Genomic DNA, 27148 nt, shown 5'->3' on the forward strand with positions numbered 1-27148 from the left:
AAACGAACGCTTCCGTTCTTGTCCCAAAATTGGTTTCGTTTTCTCTTGTAGCGAATGTTTCGAGGAATTTGCTTATTGTTAGCATATGTCTCGCGGTAATTAACGATTATACGGAGCTGTCATATTTTCCACAACGCGTAGGGAAAAAATTGAATGGTTTTTAATATGTATTCAGAGAATGTTGATTCATCATATTATTCTTTCAAACTTGCTTTTCTCCTTTTGAAAATTTACACCAAGATTACTTTATATTGATTTTTTTTAACATCTTTATTTTTTAAAAAGGAAACGAAATCGTAGAAGAAAATTATTAAACTTATCTTTATCGTGTTGGGAATCCATTCAATTTTATCGCTACATGTCTCAACTTCTCTTGTTAAAAACAAAAAACTAATTTATAGCTTTTGATTTTACATTGTTAAATTTCAGTTTTGTCAGATGCGATTTGTGCGAGCTTATTTCGTGGAGCAAATATTTTGTTGATTCAATTTACATTTAATTTACGTATAAAAGCAAAGTAATTCTTGCGTCTCATCGTTTAAGTCTAAATTTTTTTTATGTAGTTTACTTCTTAAACTAGTTATTAACGGATTGGATGACACGAGCATCATATGCATAACATCTTTATTTGTAAACATACGGCTACATTTTCTACTATGATTAAGTCGATATCGTTTATAGTCCTTTATTTCTTGCCTTTTGAGCTTATTCTTCCGATAATGTCCCAACAGGTAACGCTGCATTTTCTATAATTTCCTTACCGTGAAGAAGAATTTTATGAACAGTAATTGGCATAAACTATCAAGAATATTTCTCAATAAATATTTCCACTGCCTTGTACGCATAAAAACCGAATTTTTCTGAATTTATTTCTTCACCACAATTAATCGTTTGTAATATTGTGGAAAATCTTCTGATCAATTTTTCGTCAACTCCAGTTATTTCTGCTATGATTTTTGGATCGGCAAAAAATCGTCGAGAAGTATTTCCGTCATTAGATGATCCAAAACTTTGTTTAACGATGTCTACCTTCAGTCCAAGTTTATTATAAAAAGCGTCTTGTAGGGTAAACCAGCCAGCGAATGAACAAATAAACGGTGTCTCCTATTCACTAGAGACGTGAAATAAAATTATTATCCGTATCACTTTCAGCATCGATGTAGTTGATTCAATATATCATACTGATTATTAAAAAAAATATTAAAGGTGCTTTCAGAATAAAACATTTAGAAAATAAATGGAAAAGTGACAAAAGGACCGATATACCAGTGAATGAACATATGTATTTCATGTAGATACATACCTACTAATGTATATAGATCTTAATAATTAAAGTTAAATATTATATGTTAACAATCACAGAATGTTATTTTTGCACTGGAATAATACTATAAAGCATATAAACTTATGTATTATAAAGCTAATCTAACCTAACCTAACATAAAGCTTCTTTGGCTTCTTAACTCTTGACAATAGTTTTATCTCGAATCGGGGATTAAAGTAACTTTACTTCTTTTCAGTCTCAGAATTAATAAATTTCTTTTTCTTTGACGTAGACTTACTAGTTACTCTTTTTTTATTTTTTGGAATAATTTGATCAACATATTTACAGCAGTATATCTTCTGTAGTTATTGAATCATATGTATAATAGCTATAGAGACGTGTTTTTTTAATTAAAAATGTCAAGTCAATTTATCTAGATTACTATCTATTACTATCTAGATACTACCTAATTACCAAAATAGAGCCCATATGTTCATTCACTGGGAAAAGGTTAGAAAATCACACCAGTGAATAGACATCAGCGTATTTTTACGAATTTACATAAAAAAAATGTTTGACAAAATAAAATATTGATTCTATCTTTACTTATATGATGCAATATTTACCCTCGAAAATCAATTATAACGCTTATCCAAACGTAAAATTGCAATCTTCGCAAAATTAACCGTAGCTTGCACGTCATAAGCATAAAAATATTTCTTTTTAAGTCGACAATTTCTTTATAACCGTTACTACGTTTACGCGAGCGTTACTTCTGTAGTAACTTACGATATATTACTCGTTTACGCGGAGTAAAATTATCGTAGGTTACTACAAAATCCCGTTTACGCGAAGGAATTATCGTAAGTTACTACAGAAGTAACGCTCGCGTAAACGTAGTACGTGACATTGATCTCAACACGCCACCTGTTAATTTTCTCTTAATTTTCATCACAAAATCATTTATCTTTGACCCATAATTTTTTTCATATTTAAAATATAAGTGATTTTGTGTTTATTCACTGGACTCCGTTCATTCGCTGGCTGGTTTACCCTATTCTTTTTTTTGTTTCTTCTTTTTGAACGCGTGTTTCTGGCGTTGTTGACCACTTCTTGAAAGACAAATTGTAGGCAATATGTAATATACACTCCATGAATTTGATTCGTGCGTGCAAGGGTGACATTCCTAATTTGAGTGCTTCTTCTTTGTTAGACCTTTTATTAATTTCTGTTAATTAAGTTGTTCATTTGAGATGGTTTGGAACCGCAAATGAAGCACGAAGGTGATGAAGGCGTGTGGGTTACAGCTTGAGCTACCTTACCGTCTATCATTGTAAATATCATTTGATGATTTATTTTGAATGTAGTTCCGAACTTTTCTATTTCTGTTTCTCGTAATTGAGCTATTTCGTCATCCATACGTTGCTTTTCACTTTTTATTTTTTTGGCAGTTTCTTTTGTGTATTCAAATTGTATTGCTCTGCAATATCTCGTTGAAGAAGGTCGATCATTATTCAAAAAAATAATATTTTTATCGTAAAATGAAGTAAGACGTAAGGGCACCAATGAAGTCATAAACATATATTTATCAGATATTTCTTTGTCAGTTACAGAATTTTTCCGTTGTGATCGAGATCTCAATCGTCTAAAATTTCTCGTCTAGGGTTTCTCTCTGATTGTATTGTAAGAAATCGGTGGCGCGGTCGTTCCGTCACGTGGCGCCGCAGAAAAGCGTGCGGTCGCCGCGGTAGTTAGAGGCGTTGGCGTCAGTCAGTGCTAGCAGAGAGAAACCTGAGAGAGGCCATCCCGGCATTTTTCGTCAATTTTTCTGTGTCACATTTTCCGACGCGCACCCTGATAAAGTGCGTATCAACTACGTCGTTTCGCTCGGTAACCGCACATGGTTTGCGTCCGTGCTAATGGTTCGTGTCTGAACTAGCCAGTTAGTGGGGATATGCTGCGGCCTCGCTCGGCCGCGCTCGGCCGGCCCGGCGCCTCGGCAAGCTTCGAGCGAGGAGAGAAGGACAGACATACGATTTACGATTTACTGTCTCCGTCTATGACTGCTAGCTGCCTTGGCACGCGCCGGCTACGCGACGTTGCCACGATGCCACGCATTTCGGATATCGCGTACGGTGTCTCGCCGAGTGCCGAATCTCGAGTTGTTAAATATATATATATATATATATATATAATATATATAATTTATTAACATAAAAATTAAAATTTGTTAACGTAATACTATTTTTGTTAAGTAAGGAAGGAAAGGATTTTTAGAAGTCAGAGGAACAGCTACGCATAAATAAAATATATCACCTATATGTATATTAATATTGTTATTTTATTTCAAAGTAAATTAAAAGAAGTACGATATAAAAGTATGATATAAAAGTTATATATTATTTCTCATAGTAATGAATTTGGATTCCGGTGATTTATTTATTTTCTCCAGCTTCGCCTCTGCCTCTTCCTCTACCTCCACCTCGTCCTCTGCCACTGCCTCTGCCTCTGCCTCTGCCTCTGCCTCTGCCTCTCCCTCGCATCGCGTTGTATACCGCCCGCACCAACGAGCTTAACGTTTCAGGCTGTAACAAAAAATAAATATTTTAAGTTAAATGACATTTTCGTGTATATACATATATATACGTAAATAAATTTCATTATTAACACTTTGTCGAACGCTGTCACGTATGCGTCACATGTGATATGTGCGACTGTCATTGCAAAGTGTTAATAATCATTATCAATAATGATAAGAAATTATCCCATTATTTCAACACTTACGTTTAATACGATCGGCTGAGTCGCCGTCGGAGCCGTTGCTGTGGTCGACATCGTCGCCGTGGCCATGGGCGCCGTTACGACCGCCGGGGGTCGTCGTTGACGTCGTGGCTCTAGAGGCCGCGGGCCGTCGCGGCCGCCGTCGGCATCGTGATCGTGACGGCCCCCACGGCCACGATGCCGACGACGGCCGCGACGGCTCCTACGGCCACGATGCCGACGACAGCAACGACGACCCCGAGGCCCGTGACGGCCCTCACGATCACGATGCCGACGGATGGCCGCGACGGCTCCGCGGCCTCTAGATGCCGACGACAGTCAACGACGACCCCGGCGGTCGTAACGGCGCCCATGGCCACGGCGACGATGTCGACCACAGCAACGGCTCCGACGGCGACTCAGCCGATCGTATTAAACGTAAGTGTTAAAATAATGAGGATAATTTCTTATCATTATTGATAATGATTATTAACACTTTGCAATGACAGTCGCACATATCACATGTGACGCATACGTGACAGCGTTCGACAAAGTGTTAATAATGAAATTTATTTACGTATATATATATACACACGAAAATGTCATTTACTTAAAATATTTATTTTTTGTTACAGCCTGAAACGTTAAGCTCGTTGGTGCGGGCGGTATACAACGCGATGCGAGGGAGAGGCAGAGGCAGAGGCAGAGGCAGAGGCAGAGGCAGAGGCAGAGGCAGAGGCAGAGGCAGTGGCAGAGGACGAGGTGGAGGTAGAGGAAGAGGCAGAGGCGAAGCTGGAGAAGATAAAAAAATCACCGGAATCCAAATTATTACTATGAGAAATAATAACTTTTATATCATACTTTTATATCGTACTTCTTTTAATTTACTTTGAAATAAAATAACAATATTATACATATAGGTGATATATTTTATTTATGCGTAGCTGTTCCTCTGACTCCTAAAAATCCTTTCCTTCCTTACTTAACAAAAATAGTATTACGTTAACAAATTTTAATTTTTATGTTAATAAATTATATATATATATATATATTTAACAACTCGAGATTCGGCACTCGGCGAGACACCGTACGCGATATCCGAAATGCGTGGCATCGTGGCAACGTCGCATAGCCGGCGCGTGCCAAGGCAGCTAGCAGTCATAGACGGAGACAGTAAATCGTAAATCGTATGTCTGTCCTTCTCTCCTCGCTCGAAGCTTGCCGAGGCGCCGGGCCGGCCGAGCGCGGCCGAGCGCGGCCGAGCGTGGCCGAGCGAGGCCGCAGCATATCCCCACTAACTGGCTAGTTCGGACACGAACCATTAGCACGGACGCAAACCATGTGCGGTTACCGAGCGAAACGACGTAGTTGATACGCACTTTATCAGGGTGCGCGTCGGAAAATGTGACACAGAAAAATTGACGAAAAATGCCGGGATGGCCTCTCTCAGGTTTCTCTCTGGTATAACGATAATACGTAAGCATAAGAAAATTGATTGGTCTATTTTCTTATGCTTGCACATTATGCGTTATGCAGAAGTGAGTGCTCCCCGCTTAATACTATACTACTATACCCGTAAAACATAATTATATGTATATCATACAGATTTCAAATATACATACCTATATAAACGCACACATGTATTGTAAAATTTATTTTTGCGTTTATGATGTAATTTACAAAAGATCTGTTGTTTTCAATAATCTGTAATTTGAAAATGTACATTATATGTTATATATATTTTTAGAAATTATTTTAATAAATTATTTTTATATTTTAATAATATATATTTTGTCTTCTTATAATTTTAATATTGCATTTTTATTAATATTTAAAAGCACGATAAAATTAATATTCAAAAATAATTATGAAAATAATATATTTCTTAAAAATTGATATTACCAAAATTTCAACAAAATTTTTAGTGAAAAATGCTAGCATGTCAATGTAAGTCTATTAGGCAGTAACAACGATTATTTTATCTATATTTTGAAACGACTACAGTTTTACAAAACGCGTCGCTACAGCGAAAAATCTAATATAAATATTATTTATATTGTTACAAATGTAGACACTACAGGAGTTTGTAGCAAACAATATCTTTATACTTCGGCAGCATGTATTATAAAAAAATCTATGGACTTATAATAGATAATGAGGCTATTTTCACACAATACATGCGGGGAAAGCTTCTATAAGGAAGTCATATATTGATTAAAACATAGGAACCAAAAGTGTTAAATAGGAACGAATTAAGAAACATTCAATGCACAAAGTCCTGTTTCTCAAGAACAAATTGGTCGTTATAGCGTTAGCTTTCGTAGAATTAATTATACATAAAAGAGCTAATATAATCCTTCGTGAAGCACCTCGAAATTATAAAACATGATGTTACCTGTTATTAATTTAATAATGTATGCCAACAAAAAAGTATCTTATTAAGAAAACATTGTCAATGAATATATTATATATAAACAGATGAATAAAGTGTAGATAAAGTATATCCTTTATAATTTTTTTTTAAATTATAAAAAGGCAGAAAAGAGGAAGAGTAAATCCGAAACCATTAATACCAAATAAAGTCTGTTATATTTATATCATCGTAATCAAGGACAGAAGTCATATGTTATAAAATAACCGCATGAGATACGGTACGTGTTACAAGGAATATAATAATTTTAGAGATATATGTATATATATATATATATATATATATATATATATAGTTATAGAAATATATTTTTCACACACACGCATATAGAATACATATAGAAATACATATAAAGATACATAATTATTTTAAAAATAAATGTTTACATATCGCCACCCGTCTTGTCGCCCACCTCGCGACGCACCTCGCGACGCGCCTCGCTACGCGCCTCGCCACGCGCCTCGCCACCCGCCACGCCTTCCGCCACCCCGTCCGCCTCGCCACCCGCCACCACGGCACTCTCGGCATTCTCGGCATTCTCGACAATCGCCGCTTCGCCACGGTCGCCATTCGCCACTTCGCCCCCCGTTTCGCCCCCCGTTTCGCCCCCCGCTTCGCCTTCGGCCGCCTCGCCACTCGCCTCTTCCTCGTGCTTTTGAATATCTAAATAAAACATATAAAAAATAAATAATACATTATCGTAATATATGTATAAAACGTCAAGAAGTGTTATGTCGAAAAATAATGTCATTTAGAGAGAAAATTTGAAATTTATTGAGATTCAATTATCAATTTTAAATTCTTAATAAATTTTCCAACATATATTAGAACATACACTGTCTTTACTTTTAATTTTTAAATGAGATAAAAAAAAGAGAAAGTATAATAACTTAGAATTTTTTTGATCTGACTATTTTTGCAACTATATGCATTTCAAAATATTATTAAAAAATGCCGTGATATACATATTGTTCTTCGCGAATCAAGTGCTAATAAAAATTATTTTCACATTCCTGTGATGAAAATAACATGCATTAAAAAAATTATAGAAGCATGTGTATAACTTACATTTTATTTCTCTCCTTCAAAAAACGTCCTCCTCTCTTTTTTCTTTTTTTAATGTTTTCTTTCTCTTCTCGTCATCCTCTGTCTCTTCCTCTATTCCTTCATTTCCTTCCTGTACATCTTTTTCTATTTCCATGTTGTCTTACTTTTGTCGCTGTTTCTTTTCCTTTATTTTTGCCTCGTCTGACCTATATCATAAATTTAATTTCTTATCGTCCGACGCAAACGACGATTTTCATATTTTAAATCCTTAATTATCTTTTCTGACTTATTTTCTTCTTCTTCACAATTTTCTCTCATTAGCCGGTCATGCATAGCAGTGTTTTCACATCTTACAGGTTCCAAATGCATCCATTCTGTTATATCTTCTTGTTCTAATGATTCGTCAAAATTTAATTTTGCTGGATGATAAGTTTGTTTAAACTGATGCAATAATTTATTATTTACTTTATCTTTTTGATTGATATATCAAATGATGTTCCTGCAATTGCATTATTATATGTATCTTCTACTTCTATCATTTCTTTTCTTTGGTTTTGCTCTCCTTGTGCTCTTTGCATCTCTTCTACTTCTGTCATTTCTCTTATTTGGTTTTGCTCTCCTTGTGCTCTTTGCATTTCTTCTACTTCCATACCTGCCTGCGAGTTTTCTTGCAAACTAATCAAATCATTAAATCGGATTGGCACTGCATCGCGTTTTAATGTTTTCTTATCTTCTCCTTTAAATAAACTTGCATTAAAATGATCTGCACACAGACCAGCACGACGAACTGAATTAGCAGTCCATTTTTCTAATTTAATATGAAATAAAGTTATATGAAATGCAATACATAAATTGTAAATATTCTGTAAGTACATATAAAACATTAATCATCTTAAAAAATTTAATTATAGACTTTATTTACAAATTTCAATTGGTAGAAACATTCTAAGAGAAAACTTAGATGCAATGTTTATTATTTTTATCAATAGGTTATCAAGTGACTTTATTAAAACTATAAATAAATAGATCTTATATATATACATATTTACGTTTTATCTTTAACCCCACTATGACTACTTATTTAAATATTACTTACATTGTATGTCTTCGTATTATTTAATTTTTGATTCTATTTTTAATTCTTTGAATTTATATATTTATTGTACTATTTATTTTAAACAACCTCTGATTTATGGCTCTACATAATGCTTATTGTAATTAAAATATCTTGTAAAGTAAGTTTATTAAATTTATTTTATTGCAATTATTAAATTTTATTTAATTGCACTCGATAAAAGCTATGTTAAACAAACTGTTTTTTGATATTTTGATGTTAACTTGACATAAAATTATGTACTAATTTATACCTATATAACAATTTTTAATTTGATTGTCTTTCGTTCTTTAAGTATTTATATTGTTAATGTATTTTTGTTTCTCATATTGTTTTATTAGTAAATTGAACCAACAAGAAAAATTATTTTTAAAAAACGTGTTGACAAAATATCTCATGACGTGAAGACATATTGTCATAATTATTACAATTACATTTGACAGATTATATACATATACATATATGTATACATATATGTATATGTAATATATGTTAGCCTCAAAGACGGAAAACGTTCACTGAAAGAAAAAACTAACTACAATGCGTTCTAACATATTCAAAAAGGCCACAACGCGAAATTTGTATTGTGACACTTTATTCAAAAATGCTCACAATGTGTTTTGGCAATGTTAAAATGCCACAACGCGTTGCTGACGTTTTATTGATACAGTCATGACGCGATGTAATAAAAATAAAATTTTAAAGTAACAAAATTATAGAGAAAATTAACAGTTAGCTATATATGTATATGTAAGCGGGAGAGCCCCTCCGCCGCATAAAAAATGTAGTCTAACTCCAACTCTATTTCGACCAAATTTTAATTTTAAGTTTTTAGAGATAGGTTTATAGTTAAATTTTATTTTATGCCGCAGGCGAAGCCTGCCCCTCCTGCGCCTAATTATTAATTGTTAATTTATTAAACTAATTGTTAATTTTCTTTATATTTTTTTTATAATTTTATTTCTATCTAACCATCCATATATATATATATATATATTATTATATTATTATACAATATAATAATAAAATATAGGTATAGATTTAAAAACAGTAATAGAGTATTTTAAAGCAAAATATAAGAATAGGAATAAAATATGTTTATAGTTTATGTGTTTAAAAGTTAATTTATAATCTTTAGTTTAAAATTATTCAAAGTTATGTTAATAATTTAGAGTTTTTCTGTTTTACATTAAGTGTTTTTATTTTCAATTTTGTTTGCTACAAATATTAAACGAGAGAGAGAGAGAGAGAGAGAGAGGTCGATGAGTACACGATCTTCTATTCTATTCTTTCTCGTTGTATAATTCCGAGACGGTACGCACGTCCAAATTTGCTTAAACAAGGATTTTGTACACTCGAGATTGTACACTGAGTGTCCTCAGATCATCATACAAAGGGAGGAAATAAAAGATTATCTGTCGATCTGTCCTTCTCTATCAAAGGCAACCGAAGCGCGAAGTTGAGCGCACGTGTACGTAAAAAAAAGAAAGGCGGAAGCCGCGAAAATACGACGCTGCGTGTTTACTAGCTCATAATAAACAGATTCGATTTTGTTTGTCAAGCTTAAAGAAGCACTTGAAGTATCAAATGAAATGTAATGACAATGCATATACATAGTAAGTCATTTCTAATAAAATATGAACAATTTTTATAACTATATTCTTTTAACGCTTGTTTACATAAATCTTTTATGTCAGAGTTTAATTTTTCGTCAAATCCTTTACCTTTACACATATTTATATATTTTTTCTACAAAAACTTTAAATAAGTTTTTCATAGAATCAGCGTTTAAATAATTTCAGGTATTCATTATAGAGGCAAAAATAACCGTACGGTGACAACAATGACGTTTCTCAATGTAAAATTTAACATTTCAGACTTTGCATTGTATAATATCTTCACTCGCGCGTAGAGCAAACGTAGCGAAAAAATAAAAACACTTATTATATAATTCGAACCCAAGCTACTTAGCATCGATCAAGCCTACTTATTTAGAATTTGATCCGTTCACTCGTTATTGAGATATCAAAATCTCGGGTTCTCGCAATTCATGCGTTCGCGTAAAAAACGGTGCGGTCTCGCTTCGCGTGTACTTGACGCGAAACGCTACCGTATCTCTTGATATTATTGTAACGTGATTTATTAATAAAATAAAAGTTAAAAAATATTCGAAACTTACCGCTGTTGCGTATCCATAAATTTTGTCTTGCATCATCCTTTGATGGAAACCTAAATAAATCTGACCCTGTAGAATATCGTCCGTTGCGACAATTTTTATAAGCACACTTATCATAAACTGTTTCCATAGTGAACACTTTATTATACTTTATTTACTAAACTTTGTATAACTAAATAAACTTTATATGACTGCAGTATATATATACTATAAAATGATAACTAAATAGAAATAAAAGAATATCAATAAAAACGTAGTTTGATAACTACGATGTAGAACGCTAATTCGCAAAATTATATTAACGAAATAGCACTGTACACTGCTGAGAGACTCTCCGTTGCACTGAGCATAGCATACACGGCTCTCAATTTTTATCGAGATGTTCACTTGCGCGCAGTTCACTTGTTTCGCTATAGCGACGCGTTTTGTAAAACTGTAGTCGTTTCAAAATATAGATAAAATAATCGTTGTTACTGCCTATAGACTTACATTGACATGCTAGCATTTTTCACTAAAAATTTTGTTGAAATTTTGGTAATATCAATTTTTAAGAAATATATTATTTTCATAATTATTTTTGAATATTAATTTTATCGTGCTTTTAAATATTAATAAAAATGCAATATTAAAATTATAAGAAGACAAAATATATATTATTAAAATATAAAAATAATTTATTAAAATAATTTCTAAAAATATATATAACATATAATGTACATTTTCAAATTACAGATTATTGAAAACAACAGATCTTTTGTAAATTACATCATAAACGCAAAAATAAATTTTACAATACATGTGTGCGTTTATATAGGTATGTATATTTGAAATCTGTATGATATACATATAATCAAGAGACACGGTAGTGTCTCGCGCCAAGTACACGCGGAGCGAGACCGACCGTGACTCTTTTACGCGACGCGACGGGTTGCGAGTACCCGAGATGTTGAGATCTCGATAACGAGTGAACTGATCAAGTTCTAAGTAGGCTTGATCGATAGCTTGGGGTCCAATTAGGGGGGGGTTTCTCTCATAATATTCCGCTACGTGCCCTACGAGCGGAGATATTGCGACGCAAAGTCCAAATGTGAAAATTTATTTTTAAGATACTACTTCTAACGCCGACGTCTGATATGATGACGTCATAATCAGAAACGTTACTTTCACTTTTTCGACGCTGGTGGCGCAGGTATCGCCAGTTTCGATATCGCGCGCGTATTTCGAAATTAGGTCGATGGACTTATCGGTCAGAAGAAAGATTTCTATTTAGGTAAAAATTAGGTATATATATAAATAATATATATTGAGTTAACGGAAAAGAAGATTCTCTACGCTTGGCAGAAAATGCCGCTAGGGAATTTTTAAGTCGATTCTTATGAATTAAGCTTGAATTCGATGTCTAGGTATCCCAGGTTGCCGATGACGAGGTCCAGATAGTGCGCTTCATAGTTTTCGGTGTCCAGGTGTAATAACACGTTGAATTCGATGTCTACGTGTCCCAGGTTGCCGATGACGAGGTCCACATAGTGCGCTCCGTAGTTTTCAGTGTCTACGTGTATTAATACCTTGAATTCGATGTCCACGTGTCCCAGGTTGCCGATGACGGGATCCAGATAGTGCGCTTCATAGTTTTCGGTGTCCAGGTGTAATCGTACGTTGAATTCGATGTCTAGGTGTCCCAGGTTGCCGATGATGATGTCTAGATAGTGAGTTCCGTAGTTTTCGGTGTCTACGTGTATTTATACCTTGAATTCGATGTTTAGGTTTCCCAGGTTGCTGATGTCTAGATAGTGAGTTCCGTAGTTTTCGGTGTCTACGTGTATTTATACCTTGAATTCGATGTTTAGGTTTCCCAGGTTGCTGATGACGAGTTTCAGATATCGCGCTCCGTAGTTTTCGGTGTCTAGGTGTAATAATACCTCGAATTCGATGTTCACGTGTCCTAGGTTGCCGATGACGAGATCCAGATAGTGCGTTTCATAGTTTTCGGTGTCCAGGTGTAATCGTATGTTGAATTCGATGTATAGGTGTCCCAGGTTGCCGATGACAAGGTCCACATAGTGCGCTCCGTAGTTTTCGGTGTCTACGTGTATTAATACCTTGGATTCGATGTCCACGTATCCCAGGTTGCCGATGACGGGATCCAGATAGTGCGCTTCATAATTTTTGGTGTCCAGATGTAATCGTACGTTGAATTCGATGTCTAGGTGTCCCTGGTTGCCGATGACGAGGTCTACATAGTGCGCTTCGTAGTTTTCGGTGTCCAGGTGTAATAATACGTTGAATGCGATGTCTAAGTGTTCCAGGTTGCCGATGACGATGTCTAGATAGTGAGCTCCGTAATTTTCGGTGTCTACGTGTATTAATACCTTGAATTCGATGTTTAGGTGTCCCAGGTTGCCGATGACGAGGTCCACATAGTGCGCTCCGTAGTTTTCGGTGTCTACGTGTATTAATACCTTGAAATTTATGTCTAAGTGTCCCAGGTTGCTGATGACGAGGTCCAGATAGCGCGCTCTGTAGTTTTTGGTGTCTAGGTGTAATAATATCTCGAATTCGATGTCTACGTGTTCCAGGTTGCCGATGACGAGGTCCACATAGTGCGCTTCATAGTTTTTGGTGTCTAGGTGTATTAATAACTTTAAATCTGAATGGGTGCGTTCAGCCGATACTCCGCTAGCCTAGCAATTGTGAGCAGTCGCTCGTTTTCGCTCGTTTCCTCTCCTTTTAATCCATTAGGTCAAAAGAGAGTAAACGAGCGAAAACGAGCGTCTGCTCACGATTGCTAGGCTAGCGGAGTATCGGCTGAACGCACCCAATGTAGGACACGTAGATATCAAATTCGAGGTATTAATACATGTAGACACCGAAAACTACGAAGCGCACTATGTGGACCTCGTCATCGGCAATTTGGAACACGTGGCCATCGAATTCAAGGTATTAATACACCTGGACACCGAAAACTATAGAGCGCACTATGTGGACCTCGTCATCGGCAACCTGGGACACCTAGACATTGAATTCAAGCTTGATTCATAAGAATCGACTTAAAATTTCCCTAGCGGCAGAATTAGAATTATGTCATGACATAATAAAAATCGCTAAAGTAAAATTATGTCTAGACATAATAAAAATTGGATGAATTAAAATTATGTTTGACGTAAAAATAATTATCAAAAATATCGATACCTGAAGATATCGGTACATATACAGTTGCGAACAACATTCAGTAAGACACGCAAATAAAAATAAATAAAGAATTTTACAGTTAACGACTTATTAACATTAATCATGCTTTATTGAGATTATGTTTTATGTTTAAATTGAAAAATATATACAAGGTGTACAACTAAAAGGGTTACAGATTATTATTTAAAAAAAACTAAGCAAAATATTAAATTGTTGTTTTCTTTAGAAATAATAGTCCGTAACAATTTTAGCTTCATACCTTGTATTATATACTGTTTATAAGATTATAAGATATATTGTTTATAAGATTAAGATGCGTAACACTACAAAAAAGCGTGATATCCGTACAAAATTACCTTTTTAAAAAAAAGGTAAAAAAGAGCGCCAAGTACACGCATAGTAGTGTATATGTATTATGTTGTTACCCTGTTATGTTGTTACCTCGAAAAAAAAACAAAGTGGTAGTATTATACCTCCAAATAGCTTTACCCTATACATACTGTTTATAAAATGCGTAATATACTACAAAAAGGCGTGATATCCGCACAAAATTACCTTTTTTAAAAAAAGGTAAAAAAAGACGCCAAGTACACGTATAGTAGTGTATATGTTGTTACCTAAAAAAAAAAGAAAGTGGTAGTATTATACCTCGAAAAAACCTAAGTAACAAGTGGTAGATCTTTATATCTCGAAAAATCTCGAAAAAATCTAAGCAGTAGTATCTTTATTTTCGAAAAATTATAACCCAAGTGATACACGTCACAAAATTATGTTATTTTATCAAAAAGAAGAGTCGCGTTTCAAGTGATCTATTACAATTACAAAAAAGAAATGATATCTCTTTAAATTAGAGCGCCAATTACAGAGAGAACATGTATATTGCCTCAAAAAATAATTGTTGCACTACTTTGAAAAATCTTTACATTGTGTCAATTAGAAAAGAATGTATGATAACAATTTTATAAGATTAAAAAATTTTATTTAAATTTAACAAGGGAATACAAGATATTTAAATACAAAGTTTACATGTATATTTTTTAATGGTCACAAAGAATTACAGAGGTAACAGTACAAAATACAAATATTTTATTAAAATATTTAATCCAACGAGGGAATACAATTTGTATTTAAATATAAAGTTTATATATGTATTTTTCAATAGAATAAAAGATTTAATCACAAAGAATTACAAAGGTAACAGTACAAAATAAAAATATTTTATTAAAATACATAAATTTTTCTTGTAAAAAAACTTGGCGCTGTTAGACCTCGAAATTTTAAATAAATAAGGACAACAGTAAATAAAAATAATTCAGAGAAGAATGCGATGGGAGTAATATTAAATGATTATCAGCGTGGATGTGGGAGTGAATGATATGGGTGTGCGTGACGACGCGGACGGCGGATAATGCGGCTTATAATTAAGTATAGAATAAATTTATTTATTTATTTAAAATTTCGAGGTCTAACAGCGCCAAGTTTTTTTACAAGAAAAATTTATGTATTTTAATAAAATATTTTTATTTTGTACTGTTACCTTTGTAATTCTTTGTGATTAAATTTTTTATTCTATTGAAAAATACATATATAAACTTTATATTTAAATACAAATTGTATTCCCTCGTTGGATTAAATATTTTAATAAAATATTTGTATTTTGTACTGTTACCTCTGTAATTCTTTGTGACCATTAAAAAATATACATGTAAACTTTGTATTTAAATATCTTGTATTCCCTTGTTAAATTTAAATAAAATTTTTTAATCTTATAAAATTGTTATCATACATTTTTTTCTAATTGACACAATGTAAAGATTTTTCAAAGTAGTGCAACAATTATTTTTTGAGGCAATATACATGTTCTCTCTGTAATTGGCGCTCTAATTTAAAGAGATATCGTTTCTTTTTTGTAATTGTAATAGATCACTTGAAACGCGACTCTTCTTTTTGATAAAATAACATAATTTTGTGACGTGTATCACTTGGGTTATAATTTTTCGGAAATAAAGATACTACTGCTTAGATTTTTTCGAGATTTTTCGAGATATAAAGATCTACCACTTATTACTTAGGTTTTTTCGAGGTATAATACTACCACTTTCTTTTTTTTTAGGTAACAACATATACACTACTATACGTGTACTTGGCGCCTTTTTTTACCTTTTTTTAAAAAAGGTAATTTTGTGCGGATTATGTTTTACGGGTATAGTAGTATAGTATTAAGCGGGGAGCACTCACTTCTGCATAACGCATAATGTGCAAGCATAAGAAAATAGACCAATCAATTTTCTTATGCTTACGTATTATGCGTTATGCAGAAGTGTGCGCTACCCGCTTTACGGGTAAGTGTCATGCATTATCATGCATTACCGACGCTTTGGACATATCACGGAACAGAACCAAAAGATCGTGCACATAGCACGGATCAGAACCAATAGAGCGTGCACATAACGCGTTACCCATCAGAAATTTTCGTGGACATGGCTACGTAGTTCAATGTGCACGTTTTGTGCACATAGAGGCGCTCGTGGACGGGGACCACCTAAAACGCGGGCATGACCACTCTCATTCTTTTCTCTGGACGTACGACGATCCGACATCTAATAATGCTGCGTTCCCACTATACGCGTCGCGCGTCGCGTTACGACGCCGCGTCAAGAGTTATCCAATCAAAACGTTTCATTTTACGACGTCATTTCCGACAAGATCTTGCGTCGGAAATGACGTCATAAAATAAAACATTTTGATTGGATAACTCATGACGCGGCGTCGTGACGCGACGCGCGACGCGTATAGTGGGAACGCAGCATAATTAACTTACGATAATTTACCCGTTTACGCGGAGTAAATTATCGTAAGTTACTACAATATCTCGTTTACGCGAAAAAAATCCCGTTTACGCGAAGGAATTATCGTAAGTTACTACAGAAGTAACGCTCGCGTAAACGTAGTATGTGCGACACACTCGAACACTGTGTATGAGTGTTTGTTGGAACGCAAAACTTGACCATTGTGGACACATTTATATTTTTGCAAGGATTTTTTACCAGAATAATTTTAAAGCAGTAAATAAGTTATGGTTAACTAAAGTGAATTTTGGAACGCAGCCCTGTGTTCCTTGCTGGAAAGCACCCTCCGTTGTGATTGATGGCCGCAGTCAGCCAATCAGCAAGCGAGCCGCCGGATGCACTTCTCTTATTATTTAGGACTCTAGTCTAGATATACTATGTCTATGGCTATTATACTTTAAAGGCCATTGCACGTAACGAAGTTTTAGAATACTAAGCACTCTCTACTCTCTTAAGATTTAAATACCGTATTGATCTGAAAAGAGGCAGGTGCCATAATTTGAACAAGAAGACCTCTGTGAATATTAGTATGCAAAAAGATTTAAATTTTTCACATCAAGTATTCAAAAACGACCCAATCTTATTCGAGAGTTACGTTGGAAAGAAAATTAAGATAATGATGAAGGACGAAAATATTCACTGTGGTGTTGTTTACACGGTTGATCCGGTATCAGAAAGGTTAGAAAAGCTATTGAAATTATTTTATTAGTAATCTATAATACATGTAATAAAATTCTAAGATATCACAGATTTTTAATTCTAAAGTTAATTTTACAGATATAAACTTGTAAAAATAAACATAATAAAACCAAAAATTTAGCCAAAGAGTTGTATTTTTACTTTTGATGATAAAAATGGAACGTATTTATGTCTGTTAGGACAATTCTCTTTTTTATATTTTATTTGCCTGAAAAGCATAATCTTTGAAATCTGGATTTTATTATGAACTGAATGTGTTGTTTATATAAAAAATATGAGCTTTATTTTTCTTTACATTTATATAAAATTGTATCTTCTCGAATCTTTATTTATATTCATGATTAACTTATACTTTAAAAAAGGTATTAGTTTTTAAAAATTTTATATTTTGGAGAAGTTTTACAGATTTTATTATAGATACATTATTGTTTATAAAAAAAATACTAAGAAAGACTCGAGTTACGCCTTTGATTTTTCTAGGATAAATGGAACTTGCAACGTTTCTTGTATTCTTCTTCCTTCCCTTCTTATTCTGTTCTAAATAAAGCGGATTGTTAAAGCTTGTTCATCATACTTGGTCAATTGTTATTAAAGATGCCATGTAGACGTGCAAGAGAGCTGTACTTAATAAGCAAATTGCCTGCAATATGACAATAGATTGGCAGTATAGTTGCTCACATATTACAACAGATTTGATATCATCTGTGTCCGCATTAAACTCGTTTTTTTGTCGGCAAAACCGATATAATCTGACAGCGAATTGTTGGCAAAAACCGAACAGAATGTCATTTTGTAAACATGCAAATGAAATATATTATTTAAATTATATGATTGCAAAATGACAGATTTTGTTCAGTTTGCAGTCAATCTGCCATTATATTCTGTTAGTGGATTCTGTTACATTTCTACTGATAAAATTCTATTGATAATATTTATAGCAGATACTTTCAAAATCTCGATAGGTTTGGCTAGGATATTCAAGTCAGAGATTTTGACAGGGAACACATATATTGGCATGAGATATTGTAATGCTTTTTCAATGAACTTCTGTAATTCAACTCTTTCTTGATATACTGTTTTTTATGAACAATATATAATACATTTATTCTACCATTACAAGCAATAGGTTGTATTATATATTTCTTACATTAATTAAGTTCTATTTAATGACTTTTTATATTTGAGATTGTCAATTTTAATTATTTAAATGCAAATAACGATATATTATTTTACAGCATTGTGGTTCTACAGTCAAAAACGTCTACACAATATCGTCTTAAAATAATATTCAGTCATGCGATAAAAAATGTCGAAGTAACATCGGAAGCCGAAATGCTTGTGCCGGAATTGTTTTCATTATCACCTGCAAATCTTTCACATGTGATGGTTACTAAAAGAAAGAATATTGTTATGCAATTATTATTGGACAATCGATTTCCAGTTAAAGAAGAGGATGGTATTTTATTGATAGAAGATACTGTCTCGATTGAACCCCCATATTATCCCGAAAATTGTACTTGTACTAATAGTATTATTCTTAATAAATTACAGAGTATTTTACGCAAATAAATGTAAAAGTTGAATAAAATTAACAGAATTAAAACAAAATTATAATCCAAGAATACCATGATTTATCCTAAAAAAAATATGTATATATTTTTTAAAATGGTGTTCGCGATTGAACCTAAAACCGGCGCAGTTTAATTAATCCAGCGAATAATACAGCGAATTAAAATTATCTTCTAAATAATTTCTGTTAAATTCTGCTTTTCAATTTAAAGTTGTCTAAATTAAAAGTTATAAAACTAAGAATAGATCCGTTCGCAGAAATAATCATATATTTCCCGGAACACGAGAAGGGCAGAAATAGCAGTTTTTGCTTATACCGACTCGACTCGCTCCTTTGTCTCGGGGCCTCGGTGGGCGAGGCAAACACTCGGGGCAAAGCGAGCGGGCGGTATACCAAAACAGCTTATCGGTTGCCGACCTCGAGATCAGCTGAGCTGTTGACATTCGTCAAATTATACGGATTTCGCGGGATGTCGACAGCTGATTGACTCAGCGGATTTTTCGACTCGTTACCGGGGGTCCGGAGGATTCGAGAAAATTTTGAAGTTCGCTGGGAATAAAATCCCGGGCCTCCGCGCGCGAGCTCGCACTCGACCAGAATATTCCGGCGAAAGTGTTTCCTGAAATCGAAACAAATTCTCTTTCGATTCTAAGGCTACGTTCGAAAACTTTACCCGGGTGCACCCGCCGAGGCCGTGTGGCCGAGGCTCACGCTGTTCGGAAACGTTCGGGTTGTATGTATGTACACATCTATTACGTATCTTTTCTCTTCGAAGCGGGGCTGGCGAATATCGCGAACTGTGCGTCTAAAATACTCAAATTCGTAGCTCCATGGTGTAAGTAGACAGGTGAAGCATTGCGCATAATGGCGGTAGCATTGGCGGTTGAATTAATCAGGAGGCCACCCATTTTGTTGCGCTCACTTTAAGGTGAAGTTCGCTTATAAGAAATAAAAATGTGTGAATCATGTAAAATTTTAACTCGTGAAAATGTCAACAAATTAATAAACAGCTATACGAGTCAGGCGCAGTACGTGGTGCGCAAGTAAAGAAATTAATAGTTACAAAAGTAACGAATTACAATGTATATAATATACATATACATCTATTCCAACTTGATAAACTGCGCGCTGATTATTTGTAGGACTTGAAACACAGCTATCGTTGGAACATTAAACATTAATCCCTTGCTTTCCCCACTGAAATTAAATCGGCGCGAATTAATTATTTTAAAAAACTGTAAAGAATTTATTGCGAAAAATATTACCTCAGCCAGGATCACGGTCACAGTATATACAGTAGCGCAACTCCTCTGATTTCGTGTTGGCCAAAACGGATTGCGCATGCGCGAAATAAAGCACTATTTCTGTCTCTTTTCTTCTTACTGTCTTTCCTTTTCTAACGGATTTAGAGGCACATTTAAATGCCTAAGGCGTTAAAGTGCTATAGACAGCTATAGAGTGACTTGATAAAAGTCGGAAAAAAATTGTGTAAATTGTGTTATTGTAAAGTGTGTGATTGTGAAGAGATTTGTGAAGTGATTGTGAAGTGATTTGTGTATTGGAAGTATAGAAAGGAAAGTTAACCTGTATAAATTTTATTTATAAACAACGATACTTCCTTTTTCCAAAAAAAACATAATAGGTACAATATTATTTTAATAATTGTTTACATCATTATTTCATTATTTGCGTAATTTAATTAATTATTCTGACACACAGGTGGTTAGCATGGGTTCAAGCATGCAGAAGATTGAATTTAATACCAAAAGGCCCCGAGTATGCTCACCGCAATTGTCGATTGTGCCATGTACATTTTGAAGGAAATCAGTATAAAATCGTCAAAAGTCGAGCTCGCCTTCATCCAGATGCTGTACCAACAAGATGTTTAGAGTTTACCAGTAATAAGTAAGTTTTCATTTATATTAGTTTTAATTACTCTTTATTTGGAAAAATCTAGTTTTGATACTTGAAAATATTTTTGATAGTAATATAAAATAATTAAAAACATATTATTTTACTGCAGTACTACAGTTTCTACAGTATCAACAGATGTAGTATCAATGGAATATGAAAACAATAATATGTAAGCTATTTTTGCATTTATTATAAAAATATTAGAAAAATTAAATTTAAATTAACACATAACTCAAGAAGCTGAAGAAGTTTATGTATTATTAGTATTACAATGCGCGAATTATACATATATTTAGTTTTTAATATTAATAAGTTTTTAATATTATTAATGCAATTTCTTTTGTGCAATAGCTTAGCATTATCAGTAAAGTTTCCAATAATATATATTCATTATTTGTAAAAATTTATCTACATATATGTTATAAAATAAAATGTAAAAATTTTATCAATATATATTGACCACATATTATTGTATCATTAAAAAATTGAGTTTATTACTACACACACACACACACACACACACACACACACACACACACACACACACACACACACACACACACACAAAATGTATAATATATTTAATAAATAATATATTGTAAAATGTGACATATTTTATAAAAATATATAAATGTATACATTTAATCTAAAAAGTGTTATATTACGTTAAAATGTTTACATAATTTTTTTGTGTGTATACTTTTATGCGAGAAAATTATTCTATATATTATATATGTTATATACTTATTTTACATTTATTCCTGATTTATCATATATTATATATATATATATATATTTATTTATATTTATATAACATACACTGTTATTATATTAGTATAATATTTCATATATTAGTATTTTATATATATCATTATTTTGCATCATTAACGGATTCATCTATTATATATGTAATATTTTTTAATATTTTTTAATTTCTTTCATTTTTTTTACGCGCGCATTGCATGACATTGTACATTGTTAACAATAATTCTGCATAATTTTGATTGAAACTAACAGACACGGTTGTATCTCGCGCCAACTGCGTTAAATTAACCTCAATGGACTAAACGAGTAGGAAAGAGAGAGATGACGAAGAGAGAAGTGAGACAGAATACTGCTTTATTTCGCGCATGCGCACTCCATTTTGGCCAACACTAACATCAAAGGTGCCGACAGAGAGTTGCGGTACTGTATATACTGTGTCACGGTCTTACATACAGGTCTGGAAACTCGCTCAATTTTCAGTGGTGGGGGTAGGTCCCTTATTGAGGCAACTTTTAATTCGTTTTACCACCACGAGGGTCGTTACGAACGAGTAATGCCGACAAACATAACCAACAAATCATGGTGGAAGAAAACAAGGTGAGTCAAGGAGCAGCGTGATGCCATTGACCAATAGAAAGCTGCCACCAGGTCAGCCATTACTGCCGGGAAACCAGCCGATATTCAAAATAATAGAATAAATAAAATACATTTTCTTGCATAAACAAGTGGAAAGAAATAAAGAAATAATAAACAATTAAAAAGGAATAACTAATTTTTTTCAAAAGCAACTGCATCAAAACAAAAATAAAGAAAAAGAAAGGATTCTTATAATAAAGTTGAGCATGCATTCTTTCCAAAGTTGATTTTTGGGAAAACGAAAATAACTTATTTTTCCACAGCTGAAATTTTTCGTTTTTTTCGAATCATTCTTACACCCTTTAATAGCGCAGTAGACCATGATTGGTGGAAAATAAATCTGGAAATCTGGAAAATGATATTTTATTGACAGGTTAGGTTTCCTAATCTCTTCGCACTGATGTTCGTTCAGTACTGGGTATTTATTTAGAATAGCTACTGCACCTCAAATATCGATGAAATTAGGCTTAATCGATTCGTTTTTGCATGAAACGAAAGAATCTGGCAGAAAAATGCGGCGGTCTGCCCAATGAAGCGAGATATTTAACGTTAAAGTTGACGACTCTCAGGTTATGAAACCTGTCATACCGACGAGATGTAGCGACTGTGGTAGCGACATGAACATGCCCCGCGGCCACATGCGCATGCTCTGTCAGCTCTGTGGCCACATGCGCATGCTCCGTGTCCGCACGCGCATGCAAAAGTGCGCGAATTTGAAACGTATGCATACTTATAATGCATAAATATAAATATGTACTTTTTATATACGAACTATTCTCTGCTTTAACAAACTATTTGTTAAATAATTTGTTAAAGCAGAGAATAGTTGGGGTATAAAAAGTACATATTTATATGTACAATGAATAGTTGGTATATAAATATGTACTTTTCATATACCAACTATTCTCTGCTTTAACAAACTATTTGTTAAATAATTTGTTAAAGCAGAGAATAGTTGGGGTATAAAAAGTACATATTTATATGTACAATGAATAGTTGGTATATAAATATGTACTTTTCATATACCAACTATTCTCTGCTTTAACAAACTATTTGTTAAATAATTTGTTAAAGCAGAGAATAGTTGGGGTATAAAAAGTACATATTTATATGTACAATGAATAGTTGGTATATAAATATGTACTTTTTATATACGAACTATTCTCTGCTTTAACAAACTATTTGTTAAATAATTTGTTAAAGCAGAGAATAGTTGGGGTATAAAAAGTACATATTTATATGTACAATAAATAGTTGGTATATAAATATGTACTTTTCATATACCAACTATTCTCTGCTTTAATTTGTTAAATAATTTGTTAAAGCAGAGAATAGTTGGGGTATAAAAAGTACATATTTATATGTACAATGAATAGTTGGTATATAAATATGTACTTTTCATATACCAACTATTTTCTGCTTTAACAAATTATTTCTGTTTCGTTAACTTTGACGCATAATATCTGTAGCAGAAATAATTTGTAAAGCAGAGAATAGTTGGTATACGAAAAGTACATATTTGACGACTTGACATGTTATGAAATCTGTCATACCGACGGAATGTAGCTCGCGAAATTTTAAACAAGTGAAGCGCGCCACTATTATGATTGTTATGTGTCGTATGCACTGCGTGCAACCGTCCTATAAGAATCGCGATAAAAGTAATTATTTCGATAAAATGCTGTTTTTCGAATTCATACAATTAATGGCGAATAAAGAAGAATTAGTAAATTTTCTAATTCAACACGGTGTGTTGCCATCGAAAATTAATTGTGGGAATTGTGGTGTGGAATTAACTATTGATAAACGGACATTGTTGTTTCGATGTCAAAGAAGATATTCCGCAGCAATGTCCTCAAAAAAGAAACGTGTCTCCAAGGCATGTAATTTTTTTAAAAGTGCCAAAGTAGGCACTTGGTTTGGGAATAGCAATTTGGAACTCGCTACAATTTGTAAGATTATAGCGAGTTTCCTAATGCTACGCCCTCCTCGACAGGAAGACCTCGAGGAAGAACTTGGCATTTCTTCCACCACGGTTGTCGACTGGTTCAGTTTTTGTCGCGAGGTAATATATTTTAATATTGTGCACTAATTTTATATATCTACATATATTATTATTATTTTTGATATTTACAGGTCTGTGCGTACTGGGCCGATAAGTGCAGCGAGAAACTTGGAGGTCCAGGACGCACCGTTGAAATCGACGAGGCAAAAATCGGCCATCGTAAATACAACCGTGGTCGCCTTTTGAAAGGCAATTGGATATTTGGAGGATACGAGCGAGAGTCGAAGAAAATTTTTATTGTGCCAGTAGAGAATCGAACGGAAGAAACGCTCCTGGCATGCATTAAAGAGTGGATCATGCCAGGAACAACGATTGTTTCAGATTGTTGGAAATCCTATAATTGTCTTAACAATGAGGGCTTCCAACATCTGACAGTCAATCACACTTACAACTTCGTCGATCCAGATACTGGTAAGTAACGGGAAACCTTGTGGTATAAAACGTTAACGATATGAATATATATGGTCTGTTTTTTGTCGCTGTACTGCTGAACTAGTGCATCCTAGTGCAGTAAGTTAGAGTGAAACAAGTACATTTTGTTTCACTCTAAATTACTGTACTAGGCTACAAGTACCTATATGTTAAAATAAATATATCTTAATTTACAGGCGCCCATACTCAGCATATCGAGCGTGTTTGGAGAGAAGTTCGAGCAAATATTCCAAAGTACGGAACTCGATCGCACCATGTCGAGGGATATTTATTCGAATTTCTATTCAAACACGCTCATCCTAGGGCTGAGAGAATAAAAATCTTCTTCGACGTTATCGCCCAGATGTATCCTCCATTGTCTACTGTCGAGGCCGAGCAAACAGAGTAAATAAATTTGGAGACACGTTTCGACATCGGAACAACAAGAAACTGTGTTGCAACATCCGCAATTCCTACAATTAATGTTCGATACACCGCGTTGCGAAATCTGACATATTTTAATATTTGTTGCATTACAAAATACCATGTGTTATATATATATATTAGATATTTTATATTTATATTTTTTTTATTTAAATAAATGATAATTTTATATTTGAAATACATTACTTTGTATTAAAGTGTTTTTACCGAAACCACAAACTTCAGAGAAGTATACATTAATTTTTATTATTTATTAATTGGATTGAAATTTAGATCTAACATTTCCTGCAAATAAACGCTGTAGCTATATACATTGCTGCGTCGAATTTGCCCGAATTCCTACAAAGTATAAAAAACACAATAATACTTATTTGAAAATATAGTTATCAATTAAAATCAAAACAATTACCTCGTGATTTAAATAACGGAATCTATCCTTAATATTCCGCTTCCTCTCCTCTGTGTATGCATTTTTCAATGTGAAACTTAAAATATCATGCAAAAAATCTTCGGAAATGTGATTTAAAATTGCAAAATTTACAATGATCATTCTATTGTGATCCTTGAAATTTTTGTCCCAAAACATCTTGCGAATAAATTTGGGCCATGTCTTAGCATCGCCAACAACATCTTGTACCGCGAGCCATGGATTACTATTTATTTGCTCGACTGAATACGACATTGTAAATAATAAGTTGATTTGGAGGTTGTAAATAACGATCTGAAGTTGAGCGCGTTAAGGTATGTCGCTACACATGTGGCCACGGAGCATGCGCATGTGGCCGCGGGGCATGTTTCTGTCGCTACCACAGTCGCTACATCGCGTCGGTATGACAGGTTTCATAACCTGAGAGTCGTCAACTTTAACGCTAAATATCTCGCTTCGCAGGGCAGACCGCCGCATTTTTCTGCCAGATTCTTTCGTTTTATGCAAAAACGAATCGATTAAGCCTAATTTCATCGATATTTGAGGTGCAGTAGCTATTCTAAATAAATACCCAGTACTGTATTCGAGAAGTTTTTTACCGTGCCAAACTTCTATATCAAAATAACAAATTAAAAATGAAATTACCTGTCGAAAAAATCACCGAAGAAACTATCTGAATAAATAAATACACCTTTTTAGAAGTTTTGACAATTCTCAGATCACAGCTGTCAATAGCTTGTATACAACACTTAGGGTGCTGTCCCATGGACGTCGGAATTATCGGAAAACGGAATCGGAAAGGTGGGATGGTGGGGAGCTAACCAATCAGAATGATTCCGTTGCGTGTCTTCACATCTGGGTTCCCCATGGCGATCATTTTTCGGAACGGAATTCGTGCATGTGCATGTGCATGTACGTAATTCAAATATCTGGCGGTCACTGGTGGTTAAAGAGTGGTGATAAGTTGTATTTATATATTTATTTTGATCGGAAAAAGGGGAATATGATGTCATCTGCTGTAAGTATTGTAATTATGAGATATGTATGTTAAGTTATGTTATATTAGGTTATAATGTTGATATATATTGACGGTCTAGCATACATTTCTAGCCCAACATACATATACAATATGCTTATAGTGGTTTCAATTTGTTAAAGACAATATATAATAAAAATACATTATATTTTGTTTATAAGTATGTTTTATTTTATAGAAATAAAAAAATGAAAGCAAAAACAGCAAAATTATTTCTTATGAAAATGATAATGGAGTGGCAAAATACTCCACAATTATCTTGGCAAAGAGAGTTTCGAAGAAGACAGTTGCTGAAAGCTTTCGGTATTTATAGAATAATGAAAAGAAGAGACAAGCAGAAGAACCAACGAC

At 33.7% G+C, this 27148-nt stretch overlaps 3 protein-coding genes and 3 long non-coding RNA genes across 7 annotated transcripts; 4 read left to right on the plus strand and 2 right to left on the minus strand.

Annotated features, from left to right (window-relative positions):
• Positions 1-3585: 3585 nt before the first annotated feature.
• LOC143908325 (uncharacterized) lies at positions 3586-4301 on the minus strand. The gene is made up of 2 exons (XR_013260103.1): positions 4049-4301; positions 3586-3849 (listed from the first exon to the last, which is right to left on the minus strand). It is a non-coding gene; the product is annotated as an uncharacterized LOC143908325 (long non-coding RNA).
• Positions 4302-4368: 67 nt separating this feature from the next.
• Positions 4369-5180, plus strand: LOC143908318 (uncharacterized). Its single transcript, XM_077425951.1, has 2 exons — positions 4369-4462; positions 4660-5180. The coding sequence occupies exons 1-2, from the start codon at positions 4397-4399 to the stop codon at positions 4915-4917; spliced, it is 324 nt and encodes a 107-aa protein (XP_077282077.1). The 5' UTR covers positions 4369-4396; the 3' UTR covers positions 4918-5180.
• A 12040-nt stretch (positions 5181-17220) lies between these two features.
• On the plus strand, positions 17221-19143 carry LOC143908350 (gem-associated protein 6). The gene is made up of 2 exons (XM_077425984.1): positions 17221-17508; positions 18765-19143. Exons 1-2 carry the CDS (start codon positions 17360-17362, stop codon positions 19096-19098), a joined length of 483 nt encoding a protein of 160 aa, XP_077282110.1. The 5' UTR covers positions 17221-17359; the 3' UTR covers positions 19099-19143.
• A 1137-nt stretch (positions 19144-20280) lies between these two features.
• Positions 20281-22128, plus strand: LOC143908353 (uncharacterized). The gene is made up of 2 exons (XR_013260116.1): positions 20281-21004; positions 21123-22128. It is a non-coding gene; the product is annotated as an uncharacterized LOC143908353 (long non-coding RNA).
• Positions 22129-22656: 528 nt separating this feature from the next.
• On the minus strand, positions 22657-26525 carry LOC143908354 (uncharacterized). Of its 2 annotated transcripts, none has more exons than XR_013260117.1 (2): positions 26407-26525; positions 22657-22762 (listed from the first exon to the last, which is right to left on the minus strand). It is a non-coding gene; the product is annotated as an uncharacterized LOC143908354 (long non-coding RNA). The 2 variants fall into 2 exon arrangements; XR_013260118.1 differs by lacking the exon at positions 26407-26525 and adding an exon at positions 22859-23451.
• LOC143908351 (uncharacterized) lies at positions 23842-26750 on the plus strand. The gene is made up of 2 exons (XM_077425985.1): positions 23842-24890; positions 25088-26750. Exons 1-2 carry the CDS (start codon positions 24776-24778, stop codon positions 25297-25299), a joined length of 327 nt encoding a protein of 108 aa, XP_077282111.1. The 5' UTR covers positions 23842-24775; the 3' UTR covers positions 25300-26750.
• The last annotated feature ends 398 nt before the right edge of the window (positions 26751-27148 follow it).

This window comes from Temnothorax americanus, unplaced genomic scaffold, assembly GCF_048541705.1.
Source record: "Temnothorax americanus isolate GAGA-0224 unplaced genomic scaffold, ASM4854170v1 Scaffold92, whole genome shotgun sequence".
NCBI lineage: Eukaryota > Metazoa > Arthropoda > Insecta > Hymenoptera > Formicidae > Temnothorax > Temnothorax americanus.